This window comes from Megalops cyprinoides, chromosome 9, assembly GCF_013368585.1.
Source record: "Megalops cyprinoides isolate fMegCyp1 chromosome 9, fMegCyp1.pri, whole genome shotgun sequence".
Lineage (NCBI taxonomy): Eukaryota > Metazoa > Chordata > Actinopteri > Elopiformes > Megalopidae > Megalops > Megalops cyprinoides.
In genome coordinates, this window is record NC_050591.1 from 25780978 (window position 1) to 25802967 (window position 21990).

The following is a 21990-nucleotide window of genomic DNA, read 5'->3' on the forward strand; positions in this document are numbered from 1 at the left end:
TAAAGCGTCTTTGGATTTCTTATAAAGGGATGCACCAATAAGGGGATGATGATGGGGTGTAATTTATGCTGATGGACAGGAAACATTTAATGCATTGTGCTACCGTCTGGAAGAGTTACAAATTAGTGTAAAATAACATTTTTATGTTAAAGGTATTTATTTTTAAAGATTAACCCACCAACCTTTTAATATCCTTTCATTATGTTGCAGTTGACTAAGGGATTTCCATTCAGACAATTTAGACAGCTATTCCTCCCTCGAGGCTACACTATGAAAAAGAAAATGTCATACAATTCACAGAGGAGTAAGACTACATAACCTGTAGAGTAGTTAATTTATTTTTCTTACTACTGAAGAGTTTGCAAATTGTATGTCTAATGGCCTGGATGCTTATTCCATAAATTAAAGGATTAAATATTGGAGGAAATATCAGAAAGTAAAGGGACATAAATATGCGTCCCGAGTAAAGTACATGACTCATGTTAAACCGACTTTGGATGATTTCAAAAAAACAACCAACAGAATAATTTATCACAGCCACCAAGTGTGGAGTGCATGTCTGAATGGCTTTGAACTGCGATTCCTTAGAAGCATGCAGGCAGACTCGGAGTATTTGGGCGTAAGAAAAAAGTATCATGAGAAGCTGAGGAACAATTAAAAAAAAAGTTACCACCATTTCAACCATGCTGTGAAAGGAGATATCAAGACAAGACAGTTTCACTAGTGCAAAATTAATACAATACACTTTTTCTATGATCCTGCCACAAAATGTACATTGTACTGTTAACATGAAATACAGGCCAAAACAAACACAGGGATAAATCCAGGCTATTGCAATAAGAGCATATATTTTTCCAGGTGACAAAATGTTGTGATAGTGTAAAGGGTGACAAATGGCAATATACCGATCATAGCCCATCACTGCTAATGTAGTAAATTCAACGGAACCATATACGTGTATGCAAAAGATCTGTAATAGGCACCAGGTCAAAGATATTTCATAGGTCTGGGACATTAAATTAACCAGTAATGAAGGTAATAAAGATGTGCTACCATATACTCCATTCACTGCTAAGTTACACATGAAGAAGTACATTGGCTCATGTAGACTTCTCTCAATGTAAATGACTGCAATTAGAACAAAATTTACAAATACCATCAGAATGTACAACATAAGGAAAACTGTGAAGTATGCATATCTAAAGTTTTCTATTTCGGCGTACGCCGTCAATATGAATGATGTCACTACAGATGCATTTTCCATGGTCATCTTGTTGCACAATGCAGGCTGTGGAGAAGAAAAAGCAAGGGTTGTAAAATCGTTTTGGTTAAAACATGAGGAATATTTTTAAATGAGAATTTCCATACTACTGACAGTGCATTACATTTAGCAATTCCATGCATTGATGGAGTACTGGAAATATAGTTTCTTACAATAATTTACATTTTATACTCTTTTAAATTAATTTGTGCAAACTGTCTCCTCACTTGTTAGGTAAAAGCATTATACGATCAATTTCCATTTTATTCCATCTTATGTGGTGAATCACCAATTCCAAGCAGTAGTTTAATGTATGAATAAACCATTAGCAATTAAACTAATGTTGAGGGTTGAATTAAAGTTGGGGTTAGAATGAGACATAAATGGTGTAATCAGAACAAAAACTAAAAAACTTAAAGAAGCATTACCATTAATGGTAAAAATTTTTCTGTTACAATGGTTATCATCATCATTACAGCATTGGCAGTTACACAATCTACTTGCGGAAAAGAGCAGGTGAGTTAAGTGTTTGATGAACTAAAATAATACAGCAACAAAACATTTATTATAACATAATCAAATAATACATTAGGAGTAGTGGTAATAGGAGTGGCAGTAGTAAGTTCAAATAAACTGCATTATTTACAGAAATAGCACAGAGGTTTTCAAATACCACTGTACAATGTACACAATAAACAGGACATTTCTGAATGAATGTAGAAAGCACACATACCTAGCAGGCAGCTATTTAATATATTACCAGTTTCCTTTGAAGTGTTTTCTTTTGCATCTTAGGGCTTGCAGTCCTGCAATTGTTGCAGTTCTGCAGACATATATCCTATTAATGACTGAAACATCTCTACTCTTAAACCTTTTATAGACATCTGGCCATATAAAAACATAGTCAGCTGGTGCTGTTGATGCTGGATTAGCTAATCATGACAGATGGAATGCCCTAAAGCATTCCCTTCTCTCATTAAACTATTTATTCTCAGCAGAGGTCATTATTGACACCATGCAAGTAATTTTAGATAAATTCTTGCAATACACTGCAAATCTAGATTTTTCCTAATTAAAACATTTGATTATTTGATGTTGCTTAATTTTATTATTCCGCTTTATTCCGTAATGTCAAATTTAAATAAACCAGGATAAATGATGATGCCTTTTCAAAATTCATTTGTAAGATTAACAAATACCAGATGCTTACAGTAATGTTTGACACAGTAACACCCTTGATCATTTTATTTCTTTCATAAATTAACTTCAGACCCCCATGTTTTGAACACATAACTCCCCAGTGAAAAACCACTTCCTACAGCAGAATAGCCCGAGGTGGGAGAAGTGTTTTGGAAAGCATTGACTTGGCCACGTATTTTTTTTTTCTGTTTTGACCATGAATGTTTTCAATCTATTTGGAATGTGCAATGCATTCATAGCTAACTTGCAAGCAAAGAAAGGAAAGCTCATTCTTTCTTGATGAACTGGAATTACAAAAAAAGCCATCTCATGGACACGAAATTGCACTTGATGTTGTGCAATTTTGTTGTGTTACAATATGACACTGAAACAGAATTCCTGTTATCCTCCTTTCATTTTCTGTGTGAAAACAAATCTGATTTCATGAATGCTGCTACATTCACTATACACCCATACATAGGTACAGACACAGGCAGGCACTTAAGCTGAACAGTTAAGGACAACACATAAGGACTACTTGACTTACCTTCGGGATGTTTAAATACATAAAGTTATAATTACTTGTTTTGGCATTTTCCATCACTTCCTTTTGCTCAGCAAGGCCTTCCATTTAAGGAAGGCAGGTTGTATTAATGGTGTCACCTGATACTTTAGAGGTAATTACTGAACAGTGCACCAAGATAAAAATGCACTCTATACTGCATAATAAACAGCACCCAGAGTTTGATACTACTTTGAAATGTCGTGGTAATTATAAGGACACCTTGAACAAAGGTTTTTTCTTTTTTTTTTTTTTTTGCATTTGTCTCTTGGTTATGAATATGAGCTACTATAAATTGTAATACGATAGGTTGCCTAAATGGTCACTTGCTGACACCAGAATGTTCACCAAAGTTTAATTTTGTCTAGACGGTTATTTTACATTACAAAGTAAGTGTGTAAAGTGTAAAACAACACTTTAGAAGTTATGTAAAAATATGCAATCATATCAAGACAGTTTATTGATTTGTGTAATGTGGTTGCCCCAGGCAACTGGGCATCTGTTAATGTCAAGACATGACACACTTTATTCAGTACTTTCGATAAATTTAGGAACATATTCATTAACTGCTTCATTTCACCAGAATGCTTTACATTAAAAACACAGATGTACATTTTTGCAATGTCACATTCGGTATTCTGTGTGTAAAATGTAACTGTGTTTCTTTTGGGTGTAATTGTTATAATGTTCACCTCCTTACCTCCGACATCGGTGCCCATTGTCTTGGGTCCTATCTACAGTATATGTCAATATGACACTGTCTTAACCCTTTTACACGTTATTTGCAGAACTAGAGTTTAAGCCATTGGGGAAGAGCTTGGCAACTTTTCACTGCAGGTATTTCCTGTTATGTTCCCAGTAACTAATGAGTCTGAAGGAATGAATAATGTAATGGAGGACAGAACATATGGATTACCCACCATAGCATAAAAAACATTCTTTGGTGGATGTATTGCATGGTCAGGGAACTTGATAAATGAAGGCAAGCAATGTCTTCAATGCCAGCTACACTATGCATAAGGCACAGCACACCATTGCTTTGCTGAGGTGCTTGGCATCCTGAACTGAATTTAAGAAGTTACCATTTGCAAAAATGCGGTCTGACACATTTTGTATCAGCATCTGTACTGAGCTGCAACAAGTTAAACTGCCAATGTGTGGATTTAGTGGATTACAAAGACATAATATAGCCTACCCTCAAGGAAAAATATTTTATCAGAAAAATATAATGGATTCTGTCAATCTCTAAAATATCTCCTTTTCCTCCTTTTACAAGTTATACGTCATTTGTTTCCCGCAGAAATGGTGCCACCATGTCCTGAAGTTGTACCCTGAGAATTCACTGGACAGATATTACAATGGAGGTTTAGATTAACTTGGCTTGCTTGGTGGCAAGTTTGGGCTAAGCAATATCTTGCTAACATAGTAAATAAGATTTGAGCTTGCTTGCATGAAATGGGACTAGCCTGAGTTTTAGGAAGAAAAGCAAAGATATTAGGTAACCATGTGAACCATGTGAACAAAATTCATACACTAAGCCTGATGCTATAAAAATTATAAAAACCACACATCACCACCAGTACTTATATATATAAATGAAACCAAACTGCATACAGACAGTTGCAAATTTAATAAAAATTGATTTAATGTACATTAAATTTCATATCATTTGATGTTTACCACATGTATTGGCTTATAGACTTAAAGACCAGAATTTCACTTCACCCAGTAGCTGTTTAGCTTCCTTATTTTGAACATGTTTGACTTTTTTGTGCACACACAAACACAAAATAACATTTTAAAAAATTGTGTGTATTATTTGCCATTTTTCTCACTAATTATATTTTGTAATTAAGTTACTATTAAAGTCTCTCAAACAATTCTTCAGGCAAAAATACTCTCTTTAAGTGAAAATACGTACAAGTAACATGCTGAACGAAATTGCATGCACTCTGTGAACCACTTGAAATAACGGCCCCACTTTAGAGAAGGGTGAGAAGGACCAAGGGAAGGAGTGATGGTTTCTTCATACATGCCCATGATCTAAACCCTGAGGGTAATAAATCTTTGTGACATAAACCACGCACTATTGCTGCTGTGGTTATTTGTGTAATGTACATATATAACGGAGTTGAGACTGTAATTACACTTTATGAGCATAACATTCCAAGAAAATGAAGAGGTACTAGTTTTTGTTTTGGCATTTTTTTTTCTAATTTAACTTTAAATATTGAGCAGCCATGAAATTTAGCATTTTCATGATGAAGATGTTTATTTAAATTTAAAAAATTGATCATTTTTAACACATTTCCTATTCATTGATGCTTAATATTGTTGCTTTAGGTTAACATTTCATTAAGTGATTCCCTTGGATTGACTGGACAACCATTTTTTCAACACTACAGTGAAAAGAAAATTTTATACAATTCTGAGTTATGAAACTACTTCATCATGAGCTGTAGTGGATTCAGCCTATTTTCCTTACTACTGAAGAGGTTGAAAACCTGAACTCTTATGGCTTGAATGCTTATTCCATAAATGACAGGATTCAAAATGGGAGGAATTATCAGAAAGTAAAGGGACATGAATATGCGAACTTGAAAAGGTACATGACTCATGTTAAACCGACTTTGGATGATTTCAAATAAGCATCCAATAGAATAGTTTATCACAGCCAGTAAGTGTGGGGCACACGTTTGAATAGCTTTGGCTTGAGATTCCTTAGAAGCATGCAGGCAGACTCTGAGTATTTGGGCATAAGAAAATAGTATCATGAGGAGCTGTGGAACAAGTAACAAACCAGTGATTATCAGTCCAACAATGCTCTGAATGGAGGTATCAAGACAAGACAGTTTTACTAATGCAAAATTGATACAATACACTTTTTCTATGAACTTTTCACAAAATGTACGTTGTACTGTTAATATGAAATACAGGCCAAAACAAAGAAAGGGGTAAATCCAGGCCAATGTAATAAGTATATATGACTTTCTCGGAGACATGATGAGGTGATAATGTAAAGGGTAACAAATGGCAATATACCGATCATAACCCATCACTGCTAAAGTAGTAAATTCAACTGAACCATATGTATGTAAACAAAAGATCTGTAATAGGCAACAGGACAAAGATATTTCATAATTATGAGAGATTAAATGACCCAGCAGTGATGGCAATAAAGATGTGCCACCATACAGTCCATTCACTGCTAAGTTACACATAAAGAAATACATGGCTTCATGCAGACATCTCTGAATGTAAATTACTACAATCAGAACTAAATTCACAAATACAATCAGCATGTACAACAGAAGAAAAACTGTAAAGTATACATATGTAAAGTCTTCCATTTCAGTGTATGCCGTTAATGTAAAAGATGTCACAAATGTTACATTTTCCATGGCCATATGGTTGTGCAATGAATGCTGTAAAAAAAAAAAAGAAAGCAGAGGTTTGTGAATTTCTTTTAGTTTGTAGATGAACAAGATTTTTTACAAGATGTGGAGTTGACAGAATTCAAATTTAGTTCGTTAATCGCAGGTTGTGTGCAAAGTTGTTCACAGGCTTTTTAATTACGTTTTAAATTACATTTATACATGTGCATATTTGATCAATGTGTCCCCTTTTGAGTTGACTGAAAGCTGATTTGAAACTGATTGATTTTGATCCCAAGACAAGGAGGTATTTCATTTTCCATTTTCAATATAATAATACATGCATCCTATAATGAACAAAGGTGAGTTGCAAATTCTCTTGGATGTTACCTATGCTTAAAAATTCTTAAAAATTATCTTTGCAAGTCGACATTCAAGATGATGCATTTTTAATGGGGAGCAGATAATTATTGGAAAATTCCTCACTGTATCCATTTAGTTTTGCTGCGTATTGATGCACAAATTTGAGACATTTTAAAATAACTTACCCACTTCAAATTAAATTGTATAGATTAAAACAAACAGATTTGGTTCCCAAAAGGAGAATAGAAGTTATATTAGAAGTAACAAGACATTGTTTCTACTTCATCTTCTTAACATATTAACTGAAAATGGGCCCGCATCTGTCAAACTCCAGTTAGATTATTAGTTTTATTTATCTCAACACACCCCATCCCCTGCTGAAAGTCAGTATCCCCAAGCTTGTTTGCTGGGCTAAAATGCCACAGTAAAAAATCAAATCACAATTCAAACATTAGTAATAGTAATATATGTAAATCAGGCTGCATCAATACAGAAAGACCAGAAATCATTAGTTTTAGAAACAACCAACATACAATATAGAATGCAAAAGTAAAGTTATACCACAAATGTAGAAAGGACACATACCCAGTAGATACTTATTTTGGTACCAGTTTCCTTTGAGGGGATTTTCTGTGTCTTATGACCTACAGCTCTGGCAGTGAGATAATTCATCAGGTGCACAGGTCATTCTTGTTGACTGAAAGGAACACGTCCACTCAAACCTTTTATAACAACGTAGACAGGTAGACAAAGCTCCCATGTGATGACGTTATACCTAGAGTAAGTCATTACCGATGAAAACAGTGTAGTGGTGTAGAATACTTAACTTGAATTGTGTTAGTAAATATCCAGCTGTGTAAACGGATAACCTTGAAACTGAAAGCTGCAATTATCTCTGGGGGAGGGCATCTGCTGAGAAACTAATGTAATCAAAAGCGTAAACTTTCCCCTCTCTCCTTAAGATGTTCATCCTTATTAGGGTGGAAGAGGGTGATTATTTTAGAACTGACATTATTAGTCTGCAGAATTTTTCTAGTTTCCACAAACGTTTGTAACTCTTCAATTCTACTTAATCTGAGACCTGACATTGACCTGCCAAGTGGTGTGCCACAATTCCTGTCCCTGTAAAGTAAAAAAAAATGTACTAGAATTATTCTGCAGGACGTTATCATTTTATATTCTGAAAAACATTCAGCCATAAAGCACAAATCAAAAACCTGTGAAGGAGTAGCCCTTCACCTCACCCCCAACAGGTTAAATGTTTAATGTTAATTGTTTAATTGGTTAAATTGAGGATCCTCATTGTCTATATTCCATCTTGTAAAATAAGTACTTCAAATCAATCAATTACAACTGAAACATGTTACATGTTTGTCTTTAATGATTGTTTAATTGTTTTATTAATGTTTATGTCTTTGTCTTTGAGACCAGTTAATTGGTCACACCTGCTTAGACTGAGTAAATACAGGTGTGTGGCCAGAGGGAGGTGAGATTGCTGCAAGCCATTTTGCTGTGCTGGAGGTTGTAAACTGGTTCGCCTGTGTTTGTGAGTGGGGTTTTTTTTTTTTGTTTTTGTAAAGTTTTACTCCTGCTAATTTATGTGCAGTGCATCGGCCAGCTCTGTTACAAAACCACAGTGAAAAATCAGGCCTAAAATAGAGTTCATGACTGTTGGTGCCACAGCTGTTGAATTAGTGTAAGAAGAGCAATTCACACGTGTGTGAAGTGATGTTGAAGGAAAAAGGTTTAGTATGCTGTGCCCTTCTATTAATCTCGCTGATTAGAACAAATTCATTAATCATTCATTAATCAAGAGAGTGCCCCTGCAATGTCTTTTCTTGATCAGGATACTATATGTTTGGACTCATGATGGAGTATTTTGAATGTATGAAAAAGTCAGTCAAATTATTTCAGTCAAACTGGACTTTTTTTTTTTTTTTTACTACAAAGATATCAGCATGGATGAGAGAGACATGGGTGAAAAGGCATGGACTGTGTTCTCTCTCTCTTTATAAACCCAGCCACATTTACACAAAGAAAGATCTCGTACAACAATTTGTTCCTTTTTGTAATTTATTGTTGTAATGGTGTGATATGTGGGAACAATAGATTGGGGGAAGTCCTCCCAAGAGGTACTGCATTTTGTGTTGGCACCTGCAGCAGGAACTTTGTTTGAGACCGGTTTTACTTGACTGGCAGTATACATTTGACTTGGCAGAGAAAAGAATTGTATTTCAAACACTAATTAAATGTAATTGAAGAAGGACCATTTGAAAAGATGCACTACCACTACCATCTGGTTTTCAAAGAAGCATCATAGACTTTTACTATGAAGGCATCAGTAGGAAATAATTGAGAACGGGATCACTACTGTGTTTTTTTTTTCTTGAAAATATTAAAATAAAAATGATCTGTTTTCTTTGAGCCACAGGCATCCCTAAAGATGTAACTTTTCAAAAGTAACAATTTCATTTTTCCGTTTCTGATTGGCAGGCTGAGATAAACATTTTTGTTTGATTTCTGACATCAAAGTTTCAAGTTTACATGTTTAATTGCGAGCTTGTAGCAGGATTACCATTAACAATTAATGGGGATCGCAACAAATATTAAGTGTGAAAGATGTTAAATGAGTTAAAAAAAGTATGATATATGATTTGAAATATTTGGATTATGGGTTTACATATGATGTGCGAGAGAATGACTCATGGCCACATTGTTTAAGGGGAGATTTTGGCAACATAGCTTAGAAACTTTGAAAATACAGTGGCACTTATAGAACTGACACACTTCTCTGCAAAGGTTTTTTTTTTTTTTTTTCCCCCCCAGAGAAAACATGAAGAGCTACAAGCGCACAAAATTATCCAGAAGACAGTAGGTTTGGTTAATGCAAAGGCACATGCTTGCCAAAAGTGGGAAGCCACACCCAACAGGTGAGATTTTTTTTTTTTTCCTACCTTGCACAGAGGAGATTTTAAGTTGTGAGCTGAATGCTACTGATCAGCTTCATTTGATCTCACTCTCCAATGGCATTGTGACAGGCACCAGGGCCGGCGTTGTGGGGGTGCTTAGGGGTGCACCCCCCACACGGACCGCAGTGCACATCCAGGTGTCATGTCCATGATGCCTACATAGTATTTATTAGGTATTTCTTTTAAGATATGACAGTTTGTGCCCCCCCCAGATTGCAAGTGTACCCCTCTGGAGAGCCCGACAGGCGCATTTTGAATATGGAATGGATGTGGCCGAGTGATCTCTCAGCCTCTGGACAATATGAAAAACATAATTGGAGTTCTCACCCTTGATTAGCCAATGACATGTTTGATTACATTTATGGAATTTGATTGACACAGATCATTGACTTGTTAGGATTTTAAAAAGTGAACATGAATGTACATTAAATATAAACATGACAGTCAACAATTACATATTCAAGTAGACATGAATTTATGTAAACATTATTTTTTCAACATACATTCATATGTATTTTTAATTTTGACAGGTTCAATTTCCATGTTCATAGCAAAATGATGGCAAAGAAATTGACACAATTCACAGAGGCACAAGTTTACTGTAGTGGACTTGACTTATTTTTCCTTCTGCTGAACAGTTTTAAAATTGGAAGTCTTATTGCTTGAATGCTAATTCCATAAATGGTACTGTTCAACATGGGAGGAAATATCAGAAAGTAAAGAGACATGAATATGCGAACTTCAGAAGGTACATGATTCATGTTAAACCGAGTTTGGATAATTTCAAATAAGCATCCCACAGAGTAGTTTATTACAGCCAATAAGTGTGGGGTGCATGTTTGAATGGCTTTGATCTGAGATTCCTTAGAAGCACGGAGGCAGATTCTCAGAATTTGGGCATAGGAAAAAAGTATCATGAGAATCTGAGGTGCAATTAAAAGTCCAATTGCTGCCAATCCAACAATGCTTTGAATGGTTGTATCAAGACAAGACAGTCTGACTAATCCAAAATTGTTACAATAAACTTTGTCGATGAACCTGTCACAAAATGTACGCTGTACAGTCATTATAAAATAAAGGCCAAAACAGAGACAGGGATAAATCCAAGAAAATGCAATTAGTGCATAGATCTTTCTGGGAGACACAATGAGGTGATAGTGTAAAGGGTAACAAATGGCAACATAGCGGTCATAGCCCATCACTGCTAAAATAGTAAATTCAACTGAACCATATGTATGTAAACAAAAGATCTGTAGGAGGCAACAGGACAAAGATATTTCATAAGTATGAGACAGTAAATTTTTCAATAGTGATGGCATTAAGGATGTACTACCATATATTCCATTCACTGCTAAGTTAAACATGAAGAAATACATGGGTTCATGCAGGCCTCTTTCAATGTAGATTACTACAATGAGAACTAAATTGACAAATAATATCAGCAGGTACAACAGAAGAAAAACTACGAAGTATACATATCTTAGATCTTCCATGTCAGTGTATGCAACCAATATGAATGATGTCACTACAGATATATTTTCCATGGTCATCAGCACATACAAAGAATGCTGCAGAGAAAAAAAAGAAAAAACTGAACATTTTTTGGTTTGAAGCATGAATATCCTAGCATTTACATACTACTGTGTTTTAAATTAAGCAACCATTTCTGTGTTATTTTACACTTCCCACTATATTACAAGATAAAGTTTCAAAGTGCAGAAAGCACACATACCTGTGAGTATGTACTTTAGTACCAGTTTCCTTTTTAATGATGTTCTGGTCTCGTCTTGCAGCTCTGTGTGTTGGTTCTCCAGGTGAACAACACCTTCTTGAGTGAATGTGACATCTCTATTTTTGATCCTTTTATACACACAGTAGTCAGTTAGTGACGTTATTGCTGAAGTAACTGTGACAGGAATGATCATTAGGTGGGAGGGTGGAGCGTAGGTATTGGTGCATGCTCTTAGTACCATGACTTCCATTCACTCATTACATTTCATTACTGGCATTTAGCAGACGCTCTCATCTAGAGCGACCTACATCAGTTACAGTTTTTTACAATGTTATGGATTTATATATCTTGATATATACTGAAGCAATTGTGGGCTATGTACCTTGTCCAAGGGTATAGCAGCAGTGCTCCTGTGGGGAATTGAGCTGGCAAACTCTTGGGTACTGCTCCTTAGCCACTATACTACACTGCCATTCACATTTGTTTGTTTCCCATCTTGCTGCTATTTACAAGATCTCATTTCCCTGGTGCGCTCGTTATTCATATTACATACTTTATTTTGTCCAGTAATCTCCTAAAGTGTATTTTACATGCATATATGCCTGTAGATTTATTGCTGCCTAGCTCAGTGTGCTTTAATGTGCTCATTGTTTCACCCTATAAGCACATTTCCTGTCGTGTATGCCCACCCGCCTGATATGCCACAAAAGGCAGATAGGTAGATGCACAATGCTTTAATTACATGTTTTAATTGTGTGTTACTTTGTGTTTTGTTGATTCTATGTTTTTGAATTGATTTTAGTGTCGTCTGTTAATACGTTTTCTTCAAGCGACTGTAGCCACTGGTAGCATTTGGCTGTATTTCTACAACAGGTATGGGGTGCTGATTGAAATTATTACTTGGCTACCCAATGAGCTGAACGAGGTTTTAGGTAGGCCCTAATTATTCTATCATTGCAGGGCCTACTAAAGCACTGGGTCATTGTGGGACATGTAGCCACTGTTTTTCCCACTTAGTATTAATAGTGTAGGGACACCTTGAGTTCCTTTCCCCTCTTCTAGACTGCTAGCCTCTTTTGTCCTCATTTTGTATTAATAGGCCCTGAATCCATAGGGTGGGTCTTGGTGTGAATGGACTTCCTTCTTTGAGTTTTGGTGTATTTTATTTTCTGTTTTGCATTATTTGAGTGTGTATTTGATTTAGCTGGGCTAGCTAATCCTCCCCTTTACTCTTGGGTGGCTGTAACCCCTCCCCCCTTTTTTCCCTTAAACTTTTTTCTGTTTGTGAGTTATATCCTCTTGAATTTCCCATGTTCAAACCAATGTGGCAGTGGTACCATGTGACCAACAGCTAAAAGTTTTACTCTTTAGTCTTAAGACGACACATATGTATCTATATTTCTTCAAAAATTTGTGCATTTTTGTAAAACTGATGGCTTAAAGAACTTTTTGAATTCCGGGAAGTACTCCGTCTGGACATGAAAAGGGCACTACACAAACTGAGAACTGAAATACTCCAGAAAATCAAAGAAAATGCAGAAGACCTTAAAAACGCGATTGGAGGGGTAGAGGAAACAGAATGGCGAATTGGCGAGACTGAAGACTGGAACGTTGGGGTAAAAGAAAAACTCACTCAGATGATCAAAATTCAGTGGGCACAACAAGCTAAAATGACGGAGCTTGAGGGTTTTTCAAAAACGAATAGCATTAGATTATACAATTTTCCTGAAGGGATCAAAGAAGACTCCGTGGCTAAGTATGTGGAAAACTTGAAGGCGGAGCTGGATGACATTAGCCACGTTCTGGACCTCCAAGCTCTTTGAAGTAAATTATACCTCTACTGTTAAAAAGATCTATCAGGACCTAAAGAGGTGGAGCTCTCTCCTACTAGATTTTAGCAACAGAATTGAGACTGTTAAAATGAAGATCTTACCTAAGTTGTTGTACCTATTCCAGTCCCTACCAGCAGAAATTCCACTAAAACAAATCTGAGGAATGGGATAGAAGGATCTCAAGATTTGTCTGGAATGGCAGGAGACCTAGAATAAGGTACCCTACTTTGCAGCTACCGAAAGATAGGGGTGGCATGGTGCTACTTCAGGCTACTTCATTGCAGCCCAACTGAGACCCCTTTGTCTGCTGGTGTATTCCAGAAAACGAATCAAAATGGAAAGGCCTTGAATTCTCCCTCATGGAGAAACCTGTACAGTCAGTTTTAGGCAACCAATGTTTTGCAGGGGAGGTATGTAATGTACAAAATCCTTGGGTAAATTTTTCCTTAAGAACTTGGTAAAACATAGTAAAACAATTTCATTTAGACAAAGAGATTAAACATTGAAGCTGGCCTGCATATGACCCACATTTTATACCAGCAGCCCAGGATTCTAGTTATAGTGGAGTAGGAAGGGAATAACAGCAATTTGTACAGCTATGTGGGATGGAGCTATTGAAAGCTTTCAGAGCCTGGGCGACAGACATATATTGGACAAGTCAGATCTCTACCTGACCTAGGTACCTACAACTCTGCCATTACTTCCAACAGGAAATAAATTTGGGTAACTCTATAGGGAACCAGCAATTATTACACATTTATATTCATTAATGTGTACAAATCAGAAGGCACCAAAGAACTGATATTCAAATTGTATCAAGGCATTTTACTTTTGAAGGAATATTCCACTGAATACATTAAAAACAAATGGGAGAAAGAACTGGCGATTGAAAGTACCAATGAGACATGGGGGAATATCTGTAAAAATCAAATTAGCTCTACTAACTCGAGGCTGTGGAGGGAATTTTGCTGGAAGAGCAGTGTAAGTTTTTTATACACCTGGACAGCAAGGTAGAGTATCTAATACCCAATGCCCCTGCTGGAGGCAGTGTGGGCTGGTAATGGTAGACCAGGCACATGTTTTCTGGTCATGTGCTTTTATACAGCCATATTGGGAGAATGTGAGTACCTCAATCAATGAGATGATGGGTTTTGATGTTAACCGCTCTTTTGTTTCTGTGTATCTGTGTGATCTGCCAGGTGAATTGCATACCTATGACAAATATTTGTTGAAAGTCCTGTTGGCTGCAAGAAAAAAGGCCATCGGCTTTCTAGAGCGCGTCCTACAGTGACCCAATGGATGGACATTGTTAACGACATATACAGTATGGAGAGATTGACATTTGCATTAAGACTGGACCAAGAAAAAGGGCAGAGATATTGGCAGAAATGGACAACTTATTTAACCCTGGGAAGAGACATTCATACAACCAAGAAATGATGGACTTTTGGGAAACATAATGTATGAGATTGATTATTATTGTGTATAACACTGCAGCTGCGATACAAATTATTGTTCATTTAATAAAAATAAAGTATGCAAAAAAAGAAATTAAAGATCCACACTTTCATAAGGAACAGTCTGGACTCTTCCCAGAATTTTGATCAGAAAGTGTATCAGTACCACTGTATATAGTTTTATTTTGTTTTAACTGAAAATATATACATAAAAATAGGTTAACAGTTTTACCGGTTATGTACACCAGCAGTTAGCCCTGGCAAAGCAAGAATAAATGTCTACTAATGAGTAATCACCTAATTCTAATATCTTTACTTCTTTCATTCTGTATATTCTGTGGCAGGAGACTAATTCATCAAGACTTTAAAGGAATCACCTCATTTGTCTTGCCCCTGAACATTTTGAAAATCTGAACTCTCACAGTTTTAATGCTTACTCCATATAGGGCAGAGTTTAACATTGGAGGAAATATCAGAAAGTAAAGGGCCATGAATAGGCGTGCTTTATAAGGTATAAAAGTCATGTTAAACCGAGTCTGGAAGAGTTCAAATAAGCATCCGATAGAGTAGTTTATCACCGCTGCTAAGTGTGGGGTGCATGTTTGAATGGCTTTAGCTTGAGATTCCTTAGAAGCACGGAGACAGATTCTCAGAATTTGGGCATAAGAAAAAAGTATCATGACGATCTGAGGACCAGGTAAAAAAATGACCGATATCATTCCAAAAAGACTGTCAATGGTTGTGTCGCGACAAGACAGTCTGACTAGTGCATAATTCATACAATATACTTTGTCTATGACCCTTCCACAAAATGTATTGTGTATTGTCATTATGAAATACACACTAAAATAAACACAGGGATAAACCCAAGAGAATGTAATTAGCATATATACCTTTCTGGGAGACACAATGAGGTGATAGTGTAAAGGGTGACATATGGCAACATACCGGTCATAGCCCATCACTGCTAAAATAGTAAATTCAATTATAGCATATGTGTGTAAACAAAATATCTGTACTAGACAACAGGTCAGAGATATTTCATATGTATGAGACAGTAAATAATGAAGTAGTGATGGCATTAAAGTTGTGCTTCCATACACTCCATTCACAGCTAAGTTGCAAGCAAAGATAAACATGGGTTCATGTAAATCTTTCTCAATGTAAATTATAACAATGAGACTTACATTCACAAAAAGTATCAGTATGTACAACAAAAGAAAAATTGTGAAGTATACATAGCGAAGATCTTCCATTTCAATGTATGCAGCCAATATGAATGATGTCACTCCTGATACATTTTCCATGGTTGGAAGAATGCTGGAGAGGAGAAAAAAGCATTTGAAGTGAGAAGTGAAGGTTTATGTATTAAATAGCTTTTTATAAAGCAGTAGGATTTGGTTTTCTATTTTTCATTCAGCTTCATTAATCATATTGAAACACATGCACACATACTTTAACCAAGGTTCTTGTGCAATGATGCACCAAAAAAAATGGATTAGTGGATGGATGTCAGTTGAAATAAACACCTGGACTTTAATAATTGTTTCCCATAAGCCCAGCTGTAACAGGATAACAGTAGTATAGCAGTAGTCAAACATCCTGATTGCACTGAATCTGTGCAGATTGACTGTCTTGTAAAATATGGAGGGGCTCATTGCATTTAATGTTGGTATATTCAGTCTATCCAGACAATACAAAAATAAGATCTCTCCATGAGCAAAGCACAAATCAGACACCTTGGAACATTACCAGTCAGAAGGCATACATTGTCTTTCTTTCTGCGTGCATTGACTGTTAGGAAGCTGCTAGGCTAATGTTGACTAGAAAATGGAGAATGAGTGTAAGCTTGATGAAATATCTATTGCAAACACTTGCTGGCTGGTTAACTACATTGCAATAATATACATTTTAGTGTTGTATTATTCATAAAGCAAGTTACTGTGTTAGTTTAAGAGGTCTTCTGAAAAGCTACCTGTCCAAATGTTCTGTACAACTGAAAAGTAAAAGCACTCACACTCTCACAGCAAGCTGACTTCAGAAACTGTACTATAAACTGTGTGTTCAGAAACTGTATGTGTTTCAATAGAGCTGCAATTTGTGAACATGATCTCACTATGAACAATATATCACTAAGTTACATACATGGCAGTAAACTAGCACAGATGGTTTCCATTCTGAGTCAGCTTTAAAACAAGCTTTTGTCAATATTCACAACATGTTTGTCAAGACATCAAGTTTCAAAATGGCACACATACCTGAAAGTATGTAATTTTACACGTTTCCTTTGAAATTATTTTCTTTGGTCTCTGAATGTCGTGGTTCTCCAAGTGAACAAAACCACCTTGAATGAATGAGACATATCTACTCTTGAACCTTTATTAAACACAGTAGTCAGTTAGTGACGTTATCACTGAAGTAATGAAATATAGATAAGGTGATGTAAGTGATACTTGCTCTCATTAAGGTCTAAATGCTTAGCAACTGTTTTTTTTTTTTTGCTCATGCAGCATGGACAATTAAGCAATTTCTTTTTTTTTGATTGAACAATGACAGCTCTTCTTTTCCTAGCAAGGCAAGAAGACATTGAATCTGGTGTGCATGGTAGAGTTTCAGATTGCTTTCAGAGTTTCTTCTGCTGCAGTTTCTATCTTGCAACTCACCTGTGAACACCAGATAGATACAACAAATATGAAATACTGGGTAGAGACAAATCCTGAAAGTGCCGGATTTTCTTAAGGAAAGTGATAAACTCTGGTAGGTGCACCTAAATTTGAATGTGTCTCCAATTTTGAATGTGTATCACTATCCTCACAGTGTGCTGATGTGAAATTGTCTTGTGTGTAAACTTACCGATAACAGATGCTACAGTGGAAAATGACATGTTCATCTATTGAATGACGTGTAAAGTTCAGTGACCCTGACATTTGAGAGAATGTGCCTGAAATAGAATGTTCTAAGACTTTTAATAGTAATGGATGGATTTTTGTATAATCTTCTTGTACTTCTCATGCATTCAGTGTGCATTTCTTGAGCTGCTCATCCAGATAAGCGAGGTTAAAACCAGAAGTGATTTGCAAAATCAGAAATAGCTGTGTTATGACTCAGGTATTGTGCATTTCAATGCACGGCCTCAGGCAGCAGCTGTATGTGTAACATTTGAAATACATATAGGATATTAACTATATCACAATAAATCAGACACACAATTATGACTGTATTTATTACAATAAGACAGGAGAATCATGGTCTAATTTAGATACATATAGTTAGTTACTCTATTCATTATTTGTACTTATTCTTTTTGAGGGAGAAAATCTATTGTTCCTGCTTGTTCTTATACAGTATCACAACTTTCCACACCAGTTATAGTACTGTTTTAAATTTTTGTGTCACACCAAGGTGGTGCACCTACTTATTGCCAAAACTGTATATAACAGAAATGCACAACTATTTTAATGCTTTCATTATCATTATTCAATTCAATTCAATTCAAATAAAAAAAAACTTAATTGTCTATCCCACAGGCATAGAAAATTTACTTTGACAGGAATAAATACTTCTCGTGCTCTGATCTTAAAACTTCTTATAGATTTATTGGTAACTCAAAATATTTGGATAACTTGTTTGATAGAAATGCATTTTTATGTGTTTTGATTTTTCAATCAATATATTTGGAAAAAAACCTCTTGCCTAACCTCTAAATTAGATTAGACTGAATTAGAAAATAATACAATTAAGAAATGATCATTTGAATGATCAAGTAAAGTAATAAATATATTTTTGCTTTTTTCTAGAAACATATTTCTGTAAACATATTTCACAATTTAATTCACAATTAAATTACCATAGTTACACAATTACACTATTATTGTGTTTGTGTTAGCATTGTTAGATTTACTAGCTAGTTAGTTACTGTTTTTAAAGAAAAAGAAAGCTCCTACCACCAATTCTTTTACCTCAGGAATGTAAGAACATATTGCATGGGATGCAGTTTGTTTTTACAGAACTCCATCTGACAGGGGACATGATTTGCAGATACATGTGTGCATGTATGTATGACTAATGAGAACATCAGAGAAAATACAATATCATGTTCAAAGTAAGTAAACATTCACAATTGCATTGCAATTCTATTAAATGTGACAAAATGCAATATTTGTAAAATATAAATGGAGTGTTTTATGTGTATTTTCACTGTAGGCATCCTATCTAATTCTGTCTAATTCTAATAATATTGTCAGCAATCCTGTGTGAAAGGGTTGCAGAGATTGCAAAAAAAGACTTAAGTGAGAAGTCAGAATGTGTGTGTGAATCTTTGAAAATAAAAAGAAATACCCTCTTTTTGAGCAACATGCCTTGCCTTTGGACAAGCTCTAACCCAAATACACATTTTCCTATAGGAGCATAAGCGACCCATGTCAGTTTGTGGTAATAGAGGTGCACAGCTTTCCACAGAAACAGGGTCAAACAGGATCAAACCCATTGTGAATGGTATTGGAAAGTTAATGGCACAGTGTTGACAAGGGAAACCATCAACAATCAAATACCCACACTGGAGTCAACCATAATCTTCACAGAATCTCAACAACGAAGCGCACTAGTAAGACACAAATTCTTTTTATTAAGAAAAAGTCTTACAAATGGTGTTAATCACTATGTGTATATGTAGTTCCTTAAATTCTGCGGCAGGACACTAATTCATCAAGACCTTAAGCTGAGCCACCCTGTTTTTCTTGCCACTGAACAGTTTAAAAATCGGAACCCTCACAGCCTGAATGCTCATTCCATAAATTGCAGAATTTAACACAGGAGGAAATATCAGAAAGTAAAGGGACATAAATAAGCGAGCTTTATAAGGCACATGAGCCATATTAAACCGACTCTGGATGACTTCAAATAAGCATCCAATAGAGTAGTTTATCACAGCCAGTAAGTGTGGGGTGCATGTTTGAATGGCTTTAACTTTACACTCCTTAGATGCATGTAAGCAGATTCTCAGAATCTGGGCATAGGAAAATAGTATCATGAGGATTGAAGGACCAGGCATAAAGATAATTGTGATTAGTCCAACTAAGCTCTGAACAGATGTATCAAGACAAGACAATTTGACTAATGCAAAATTGATACAATACACCTTTTCTATGAACCTGTCACAAAATGTACGCTGTACAGTCATTATAAAATAAAGGCCAAAACAGAGACAGGGATAAACCCATGAGAACGCAATTAGTGCATAGACCTTTCTGGGAGACACAATGAGTTGATAGTGTAAAGGGTAACAAATGGCAATATATCGATCATAGCCCATCACTGCTAAAATGGTAAATTCAACTACACCATATGTATGTAAACAAAAGATCTGTAATAGACAACAGGACAAAGATATTTCATAAGTATGAGACAGTACATTTTTCAATAGTGATGGCATTAAGGATGTACTACCATATATTCCATTCACTGCTAAGTTAAACATGAAGAAATACATTGGTTCATGTAGGCCTCTTTCAATGTAGATTACTACAATGAGAACTAAATTGACAAATAATATCAGCAAATACAACATAAGAAAGACTGTGAAGTATACATATCTTAGATCTTCCATTTCGGTGTATGCTGTCAATACAAACGTTGTTACCACAGATACATTTTCCATGATTATCTGGCTGTGCAATGGATGCTGTAAAGAAAAAAGCAAATTTATCTGAATTCCATTTGGTTGGAACAGGTAGAACTCTCATTCAATCTAGGGTTGTTGTGTGGTTGCATAAATTTTAGTTGAAAGCATTTCCAGCATGGGTTTTCCCCTTAAATCATGTCATTGAAAGAGAACAAAAAGAGTTTGTGTGCCCAGGATAGTGGATTATTTCAGTGTTCTCTTGATGGCTATAGTTTTAAAGATCTCTGTGGCTTGGTCCAAGATCTAATATTTAGCTGTGAATTAACACAGGTTTTTCAGGGGAGTTCACATGGTTGCAGGATCAATGTTAATTTCTATTTCTATTTTGAGCAGCCTCAAAAATGTTTGGGGCTAAGCTGCAGGCGACCTCATGTTAAGCCTTAACCAAACAGTGGTAAAAGCGCATTTAAATTGTTCCAGAGATACTGATGTGATAAAATAAATATGAAAGTTGAACTGAGAAACAAGCACAAAGGGTCAAATAAGAACAAGTGTTGTATGAGGGGAAAATATATGTAAAAGTAAAAAAAAAAAAAAAAAAACTGTAAGAAAAATATGTTAATGGAATTTACAAAAGCATTGTCATCATCAGAATAGAATGTATCATCCATTTGTGAAATGCCTATCCAGCATTTTTTGGACTGCAGAGGTACTGAGAACACCACCATTAATAATCATAATGCCAGCATTTAAGCATCATCATTATTATTAAATTAGCTTTTCCTGTATCACAAATATAAAGAATAGAAATGCACTACATAGAAACAGAGGTACCTTTACCTAGTAGATACTTACTTCAGTGTGTTTCCTTTGAAAGAGTTTCTTGAGTCTGAAAACACCTGCAGCTCTGTGAGTGTTGTAGTTCTGCAGGTATACTATACGTTCTGGATGACTGAAATAAATAACTCTGCCCTTGAGCCTTTTATAGTGACCTGACTATATAATGTAGTAAATTCTGGGTAGTCTTACAGCTGGATTAAGTAATCAACATTGAAATCACTTAAGTATTCCCTTCTCTCAGGTCCTCAGGTGATTCTTAGCACCATGCAATACATTTTGGATTTCCATAAGAATACTGATGATAAATATCATGAATATATCGCAATTATGCTTCATATATCATACATATATTAAAATATATTGCAACACAAAATTAATCCATTAGAAGTTGAAATCATTTCATTCTCATTATCTGATTATCAGTACCATCTAGCTTGGCCTGACATGTTGTGAGAAAACAGGAGGAAGAAGAGATAATTTGTTTTTCTGTTAATTATTTTACAGTGATATGTTTAATGTTCTGTGCTTTAAAAATAAAAGTAAGGCTGTTAATGTCATTTGAGATGCTTTCCAAGTGTATGCATATTTAGTAAAATATTTAATAAAATATTTGGGGAAACAAAGATGTCATTATTTTTATAAATTACAGTCAGCTGTATTACTAATAACTATACCTATACCTACTATACGTATATCACCACATCAGATTGCAACATACATTTCTAAAATTTTCTGTCATTATATTCTGTTGGTGAAGGAATAGCATTACATATTCACTAATAGGCTTGTATTTTTTTTACT

At 35.4% G+C, this 21990-nt stretch overlaps 5 protein-coding genes across 5 annotated transcripts; all 5 read right to left on the reverse strand.

Moving 5' to 3' along the window:
* Positions 1–310: 310 nt before the first annotated feature.
* LOC118783712 (olfactory receptor 52K2-like) lies at positions 311–1264 on the reverse strand. The gene has a single exon (XM_036537663.1). The coding sequence runs from the start codon at positions 1262–1264 to the stop codon at positions 311–313; it is 954 nt and encodes a 317-aa protein (XP_036393556.1).
* A 4179-nt stretch (positions 1265–5443) lies between these two features.
* LOC118783713 (olfactory receptor-like protein OLF3) lies at positions 5444–6403 on the reverse strand. Its single transcript, XM_036537664.1, has one exon. It carries the CDS (start codon positions 6401–6403, stop codon positions 5444–5446), a length of 960 nt encoding a protein of 319 aa, XP_036393557.1.
* Positions 6404–10304: 3901 nt separating this feature from the next.
* On the reverse strand, positions 10305–11258 carry LOC118783714 (olfactory receptor 24-like). Its single transcript, XM_036537665.1, has one exon. It carries the CDS (start codon positions 11256–11258, stop codon positions 10305–10307), a length of 954 nt encoding a protein of 317 aa, XP_036393558.1.
* A 3827-nt stretch (positions 11259–15085) lies between these two features.
* LOC118783715 (olfactory receptor 142-like) lies at positions 15086–16036 on the reverse strand. The gene has a single exon (XM_036537667.1). It carries the CDS (start codon positions 16034–16036, stop codon positions 15086–15088), a length of 951 nt encoding a protein of 316 aa, XP_036393560.1.
* Positions 16037–19425: 3389 nt separating this feature from the next.
* On the reverse strand, positions 19426–20385 carry LOC118783716 (olfactory receptor 142-like). Its single transcript, XM_036537668.1, has one exon. It carries the CDS (start codon positions 20383–20385, stop codon positions 19426–19428), a length of 960 nt encoding a protein of 319 aa, XP_036393561.1.
* Between the last annotated feature and the right edge of the window lie 1605 nt (positions 20386–21990).